At 36.2% G+C, this 8352-nt stretch overlaps 1 protein-coding gene across 1 annotated transcript; it reads right to left on the reverse strand.

The window, feature by feature from the left end:
- Positions 1-3633: 3633 nt before the first annotated feature.
- LOC112175561 (WAT1-related protein At1g25270) lies at positions 3634-6994 on the reverse strand. Its single transcript, XM_040511466.1, has 7 exons — positions 6731-6994; positions 6577-6639; positions 6363-6479; positions 6007-6271; positions 5766-5924; positions 5277-5428; positions 3634-3961 (listed from the first exon to the last, which is right to left on the reverse strand). The coding sequence occupies exons 1-7, from the start codon at positions 6952-6954 to the stop codon at positions 3634-3636; spliced, it is 1308 nt and encodes a 435-aa protein (XP_040367400.1). The 5' UTR covers positions 6955-6994.
- Between the last annotated feature and the right edge of the window lie 1358 nt (positions 6995-8352).

Below are 8352 nucleotides of genomic sequence, written 5' to 3' on the forward strand. Positions count from 1 at the left end.
ACCATCGTCTTCTTTAACATAATGGATTCCATACCTAGTTAGGTTCACAGCTGTGTCATGTTAGATTATTCCATTAGTATTAGCTTATTGACCACAATGAAACATGTAGTTGCAATTTACTGCTATGTGCTTCTCACCGTTTTTGTAAGATACATGATAAAGAAGAGCTCAATGTTAATTTTGTTCATCAGTACATGTTTATGGAATTTGAATCCATGCTATAGGACTGCACTACTGCTCTATGTTTACTACTATCTACTGCTCTGTGCCTCTGCACTCTGTTGCCTCTGCCTCAAACTTTCTATAGGATTGTAAGCTCACCAAGTTGTAAAGCTTTGTTGCTTGATTGTTTTAGAGTGGATAGGTTGTCTCTAACTTGTTTATTTTGAATGTTTTCTCAAAACCAAAAACCCTAAAATCATTTTGTTGTTTATTACTTTAGTTTCTGATTTCGCAGGTTTCTATCCTCTGTTTTCTTTTAATTTATTACCATAGAAAATGATCTCCAAAATCCCTAAAACTTTACCAGTATCCAGTTTAGTATGTTAGCTTAATGTCTATAAAATTTCATTGATATCTGAGTAGTTTAGGTTAGGTTTCTATTTTTGTTTTGGTTTCTGGTCAGAGTAGCAATCTGTTTTGTATTCATTATTTTAGTTGTTATCCAATTTTCTATGGGTAATGACTCCCGCTTCCCTGTCTAGAAGCAACTAATTCATTGTTTGCAAGGTAACGTAGTTTGTCAGGTTAGTTTCCTCTTAAGGTTGTGGTACTAATCACAATGGTGGTGGTGGTGCCATAATGACAGTGGTGACATAACGACTCTAGGTAGCTTCAACTCTTGCAAGAATTGTTCTACCTCTTTGATTGGGAGCTGGAAAAGAGAATTTCTTCCCACAAATTTCTTCTAGAATATAACTCTGATTAATAACAAAAATTTAATTTGAAGTGGTTCTGCAAAGTATAAATTAAAATATACAGATAAATTAAAATATACAGACTTTCTATCCATTTATTCTTGCTCTAATTTTTAATAAAAGAGATCCTTAAGAGCTTAAGGATCTTTATAAGTTGCTCAACTTGTAGATATTTCTAAGCAAGTGAATTTGTATGCAGGTTGTGGAGACAACACACCAAGTGGGAAGAATGTCAGTCTCAACTGCTTCAGATATGCTCAGGATTAAACGAAGCGCTTTCTTCAATTATGAACAAAAATGAATACTAATTGTTAGGCTAGCCCTTATAGTAGGTGAATTAGGGTTTTATTTTGCCATTTTGTAAAATGCTAAGGATGATGATTTCAGATAAAATACCCCAATATTCAAATCACTCTTGTCAACTGTTGAAATTGCAATTTATAGCAGCAACTACATTTTTTGTGGACATCATCATCTTTATAGAATCTGATGTCTAGTTATAAAGTTGAAATCAATTTTAACCATAAAAACTGATGTCCAATAATAGAGATGCATCAGTTCCAAAATGAAAATCGATGTTACTAAAGTATATGGATATCGATTTTTTGTCAAAAAGGATATATTACTGAGTACCAGACATCAGTTCGAAAATGAAAATCAATGTTACTAAAATATACAGATATCGATCTTTTGTCAAAAACGATATATTACTGAGTACCAGACATCTTTTTTCCAATAGAAACGATGTGCTATAGATAATTAACATCGTTTTTTCCTTACACACTAATGTTAATCTAAGTAAATATATCGGTTCATACAATACTAGACTTTGTATATTGAATCTAAAATTGTGGTATATGTGGCAAATTACGCTTCAAAATCATGAACAACAAGAAATGTTTATGGGAACCGATGTCTGTAACAGTATCAGTCATCATTTCTTAAATCAATAACGATGTTAAAATGCAAAGTTGTGTTGTATGATCTATATTTCTTTAAGCATTAAATACAATAAAATGAGGGTTTAACAATAGTAAAACATGCAAGTTTGTTATCATTTAAACCTATTTACATCGCTTTATAATGAGCAACTAATACAGACATCGGCTAAAAACCGATGTCTGGATTTTCCGGATCTTTCTCATCACCCACTAAGACATCGGTCGGGTTTTTGTTTCTCATTGGTTTTTTGCCGATGTCTGAGGCCATAATTCTAGTAGTGTGCTCTTCACGATTATTGCTCTTCACGAAGTGGTTCGTGAATGTATATGGATTTGATCCATAATTACGCATGTTCGAAGAAATTGTGGTTTGAAGTCTACCACAAATGAGCCTACGAGCATTTAGAATAATGCTGCTTGTTTTGAACAAATGAAGTAAGGCTACATCAAATGCGACAACATCAAGCATAATCAACAAAAACAGACTCTCCTCAAGATCAAAGTGAACTAGGTTCGATCTAAGGACAGTGTGGCAGACTTGCTCACTAAGTCATTGCCTAAATTTCACTTTCGAGAAACGTGTTGGTAGCATCGTTTGCAGAAGTTATCCGAACTCCCATGATCGTTGTCATCAGGGAGAGATGTAGACATCAGGGAGATGTGTCTACATGTATGGTCTTGAAATGAGAATGGTGTGTTGTGCTCTTTTTCCCCTTCGACCGAGGTTATTTTTGTCTCACTAGGTTTTTGTTACTTGGCAAGATTTTTAATGAGGCAGCGAGCGGAGCACCATGTTTGGGCGACACAAGGGGGAGTGTTCAAGTAAATCCAGAATATGTGTCTGGCCCAAACTCTAGGTTACTTGACCTAGTTGTAATAGGGTTTTGAATTAGAGATATTCTTGGAGATATTTATAGATATCCGATTAATTGTACGATTATCTTTCCTGTACAACTCTGATTCTATGTCTTGTAATCCTCTATATAAAGAGCCCCCTATTATCAATGAAAGCACGACTCAATTCTCTCCCAATTCATATTTTCTTAAACACAAACATCTTATGGAAAAAATGTAAAAGAAAGAAAGAAAGAAAAAATGTGGGACATTTATGAGAAGGGCAGACATGGAAAAAATAGAAAATGCTTTTTCAATGTAATAAATTTGAGTTTTAGATTGTAGTGGAATATATATGTCATTTGTTGAGTGGAAAAGATTGAAAGGAAAAGGTAGAAGAGAAAGGTGGCTAGCAAGTACGAGCATTAGTTGCATGGAAACTATTAGCCATGATCGAATTCGCCCCCGTTGCAATCTGTTGTGGGTTCATTGGATAATATATCATCCATTCATCCCATAATATATCATCCCGGCCTATCCAGACAAACAACAGCAGGACCAAAATAAGCTTCATCCAGCTCCATTTATTGGTAGCAGTATCGAGTAATTTTTCAACCAGTCCGAAAAGAAATGATCTTAAGAAGTAGCTAGAGAACCCATAAGTGAAGTAAGAATAGCTAGCTTGAGCGACCCTGCAATCCCGAAATAGGTGACAAATGGATTCATCTTCTCCCTCACATAGAACACAAGTGTGTTGAATATAGACTTGACGTTGAATAAGGTTGAGTAGGGTAGGCATAAAACTCTTCATGAGTGCCTTCCACATACAAATGTTCACTTTGCTTGGCACGTTTCCCAAAGAAATTATCCAACATAGGAGATCCATTGGAACGAGCAGAGGTAGAAGGGTTAACCCAAATTGTCAAGCCACAGTATAAGCACTATTCACTGAAAAAATTACCTTTTGAGGTGAATGATCTAAAATCTGAGGGGAATCGGGAGCCTAACGGAAGAGATTGCATAGCTAGCACATCCTCTGGACAAAACAGAGGTAACAATTTTGGGACTACCAACCTTGGAAGAGAGGATTGTGCAGCCAAAATCCTCAGTAAATCCCCAGGTACGGACTCGATCTCCATTGGAGGCAAAGCCGTAGATACCCGTGAACCTCCAGACTTCATCAGAACCAAGAGCTCCAACCTCGATGTCGATATGGTTATGAAAATAACGACGTAATCGAACCGGTATTTCGCAGCTCGAGCCAAACTCCTAGATCCATTAAGAACAAAAATGACTGTAAGCCATTAAGAAAACCTGTATGTCGATATGGTTATGAGAATAATGACTGGTTTTTGCTTATGAAAACCTTTTTACCCACAATTGTAATTTTCAATATATATATATATATATATATATATATATATATATATATATATATATATACATACATACATATCCTTTCCAGAGCGATGCCTCGAGGTTAGGTTAGGGTCTATCTCTGAAATTTTACAAAGATAATCTATACATTAGTACCTAAAAAATGAACGGTCGAGATGTGAATATGCGACCGAAACCCTAACCCTAAACCATAAATTTCAGAGCGAGGATAGGGTTTAGGGTCACTTTTCGGTCGCATATCCACATCTCGACCGTTCAATTTTTAGGTACTAATGTATAGATCATCTCTGCAAAATTTCAGCAAAATTGATAATCGTTAAGGCATTGATAACTGCCTTAAAGCTAGTACTGTTCAGGTTGGACATATTCAGTTCGTCCACTGGTTTAAGCATGTTAGATACCTTAAAGATTGTCAATTTCACTAAAATTTTGTAGAGATGATCTATACATTAGTACCTAAAAACTGAACGGCCGAGATGTGGATATGCAACCGAAAAGTGACCCTAAACCTTAACCTCGCTCTGAAATTTCAAAGCGAGGCCTCGCTCTGGATAAAATCTGTATATATATATATATATATATATCCATGAAGAACAAAAATGACTATAATCCGTCAGTGTAAATCGCACCATAGAGATAGACTTTCAGCAATCGGATCATGTATTTCAGAGTTGATTATCACCTAAGAAAAAAGAAAGAAAACAGGAACAGTCTTCTTGATGTCTCACTCCCTCTCATATGATCTCCTAATATTTCTTTCGATAAACTAGCAAATACAATTAATAGTAGATACTAAAGTTGCATTAACTAGACCCAAGATTTGTGTTTTTCTTATTAATCCTGGAGGTATTAGTGTCTAATGCTCGAGTTGTTGCGACGATTTCGATGAGTTGGGGATCTTGGGGTCTTGTTCAAGATGGTAGTACTGAGGCTGCATGCAGCTGGTTATTCTTGATCACTGTCTAAATTATTAATCGACTTCATCTCCTTGCTCTTTCCCCATAGCACCATATATAACCCACATACAATTAGAATCCCTCCTAATATGCTGTCATAGATCATCAGCAATAACCAAGCAAGAACACATTAATACATGTTTATTACTTAAATTCGTTTTACATACTTTAGCTACTTCTATTTGAGGCATGCGCGCATAATATGCAATATGGAAAAACTTGCTGCTTACCTTCCTAGGCTTAACTTTTCATTGATCAACAAAGAACTAGCAATGGCCACAATCACGAGGCAAAGCGGAGTGAAAGCTGACACGAACAATGGACCTCTCTTGCGTATACACCACGAGATAAGAACCACCACCAGCCCCGAAGACACAATTCCCTACATCGATTGATCACATGACAATAATTTATGTTCGTACAAATGTATAAACATTGTTGATCTTTCATTATTGCTCAGTACTATCAAAACTGCCGTAGATTGTCATAATTGACGGAATTTCTACCCAATCAAGCTATGATATTTAGTCTTTATATCAATCGGATACACTGTGTGAGAGTATCTATATTGAGGTGTATCTGAAGATTTGTTATTTGACGCATGGTGGACGGTATAGATAGACTTGCTTATTTTACGGCTCAGAGCGGGAGCCCTACGAGGTAGATCGAATATAAAACTCATGTAGTTATTCTTTTTAATTAATGATTGATGATTTTACCGTATATGCAGCTGTGAGAAGCTTGATGTTCCAACCCAATTTCCACTGGCTCCAATCCCTCTCCAAGCAGAGTGCAAAAGCTACCGACTGAATCGATCCCATCACTGACATTAGAGCTGTGCTCGAGTAAGGGCATGGATATCTCTTGCTCATTTTTGCCTGAAACTCCATCCAATAAGTTGTGCAAAACCATTATTTCGAAAAGCAAACACATCACACAAAATTACATAAACAAGCTCACCTGAACTGTGAGCCACATTGCATAGGAAACGGCGCTGCCGAGAGCCGAGAAGGAGCCCAGCAAGTGACTACCGGTGCTTCTGTGTAAGGAGACCGATGACGGTGATGGTGCCGCGTGGTGTCCTCGAAGAAGGTCAACGTGAGTTGACCAGATGGAGAGCTCTGGTCCTTTGAAGAAGGTAAAGATCATAGCACCACCAATACCTACCACTGTCCCCACAAGCTTTGCCTTCCCTGCATGGCTTCCTAGTGTCAACTTCTCCAACCTGTGACATAATTCATTAATTAACCACACGTATACTTCCAGATCAATTCATTAAAAATGAAAATAAATGGAAACGTAATCCATTTACCAACCTAAAACAGATGGCCATGATCAAGGTAACCGCCGGAATCAGATTTGCAGTGGCTGCAACAAATGTCGGTGATGTTAAGGCCAGTCCCTCTATGAATAAATTTTGTGACAATGATCCCCTGCAATATTGGTCGACGTGCAATATTAACTTCGACAAGTTATGTCGATTAGTTCTAGCTAGATTACTAATCAAGTCATGAAATTATGAATCACTACCCAAATAATCCGCAGAGAAAAGCTTGAAAGAGTACGACTAGAGTAAGTTTGGGCCTGCTGTTCCTGTAAATATATATAAATTGCAAGAGAACTTTTCTTTTCTTGAATAGATAATTGTAAGAAACGGAAAAAAAATATGATTAAAAAAATTTACCTTTCGAGTATAAGAGCAAGAGGAACGATAATGGCAGAGGAAAACATGAGACGGTAGGCAACGAGAATATTGAGGTTCATTCCAGAGTCTGCTGCAAGTTTGTAGAAAATACCCGTTGCTGCATATGCAATCTGAGCTGCCACCATCGTTATCACTGGCTTCATTAATCCATCCACTACACTACTAGGACTGCTAGAAATCTCAATACCACCCTGCTGCCCCATTTGTATTACTGGCTTCAAAATGCAGAGAGAGAGAGAGAGACAGAGAGAGACAGAGAGATACCCTTCAACCTGAAATTTTTTCATATTTGTCATAAATCATAGAGTTGTTGGATTTTGGTCACAGTTAATTGCCGTAGAAAGATTCCTAATTAATTACGCTGATTTTTTTGGACAAATTAATTATACTTATTAATGTCGATGTCATGTATCGTACGTAGTATGAAGAAAGGTTTCTTTTATGTAAATCAATTTTGAGAAAGCTATAATGTTATATTTGTCTCTATTAATTGTTGGTGGAGTTTGGTCTCGATTGATTAATGTAGAGAGATATTCTTAATTAATAATGCTTATTAATGTCTATGTATGAAGAAAGGTTTCTTTTTCTGTAAATCAATTTTGAGAAACCATAAGCTTCAAGTTAGATGGTTGTATACGCCACTCAAAGTTCCATTTGGGTTTTCTTCTTTTCTCACACATAATCTAATACCAATTGACGACAATTCCGAGTTTAGGGCGTTCCTTCTCTTCTCACACATCATATATTCTTCGTCAGAATAAAGGTAGGTTTTTAAAGTGTTTTATCTTGCATTCCTTTTTTGTGTGTGATCATCGAGCTTGTAGTTAATGGTTGATGTGGTGGAGCTGCTAAAGAAGATATCGACGTATAAAACATATGTGAATGACGACATTGTAGTACTAAAAACTTGCTACCTTTTAGTAATGAGCTCTTTGTCTATGTCATGCTTCAGCATGAGTTTAGATTACTTTCTCTGTTCTTAAAAATATAAATGAATGCTTTGGTTACTTGGTTAGTGATTTCATTTCTGATAAAGCTCCGACGATACAGAAATTGGATGATATTGTGTTTTCAGACATTGATAATAGAATCTATTCTATCTCCTTGCCTAGACCTTTTTCCTCTTTTAAGAAAGGATGAATTTGTTTGGGGTCCAACAAATAATGAAAACTTTCCGTTCTAATTCAATTGTACGTCCCATTGCAGATTTGCAGTGTAAGAATTAATGTTATTGCCCATGGCTATAGTAAGCTTCTCACTCTTATGTGAAAATTTCATCTTCCTCCTAGAATGCAGGTTTTCATAATTTCATCTTCCTCCTAGAATGCAGGTTTTTATTAAGGGTGGTTCTAGTTGGACATTCAAATTTACTATTTAGACCTCTCATACTTAGTACACCTCTAATTTACTTTTTAGAATACTTGAAAAGTTAAGTAGACCTCTTTATTTTTACCAAAGTGCCCTTGAACATGAGATACAACAATCTATTATTCTACTTTTTATCTCTATCTTCAACTACAAGAAGAAAAATGAATCAAAATCACATGACATTGCTTTCTTATGAGTAGGTCTCTCCTCCACTAAAATTAATCAGATGGTTG

This window comes from Rosa chinensis, chromosome 7, assembly GCF_002994745.2.
Source record: "Rosa chinensis cultivar Old Blush chromosome 7, RchiOBHm-V2, whole genome shotgun sequence".
NCBI classification, from domain to species: domain Eukaryota; kingdom Viridiplantae; phylum Streptophyta; class Magnoliopsida; order Rosales; family Rosaceae; genus Rosa; species Rosa chinensis.

Coding starts and splice junctions, on each gene's coding strand:
- LOC112175561 (XM_040511466.1), bottom strand. CDS start 6,954: ATGGGGCAGCAGGGTGGTATTGAGATTTCTAGCAGTCCTAGTAGTGTA. Junction 6,272..6,362: donor ATCATGGCCATCTGTTTTAG/GTTGGTAAATGG, acceptor ATTATGTCACAG/GTTGGAGAAGTTGACACTAG. Junction 5,429..5,765: donor TTCTCACAGCTGCATATACG/GTAAAATCATCA, acceptor CAATCGATGTAG/GGAATTGTGTCTTCGGGGCT.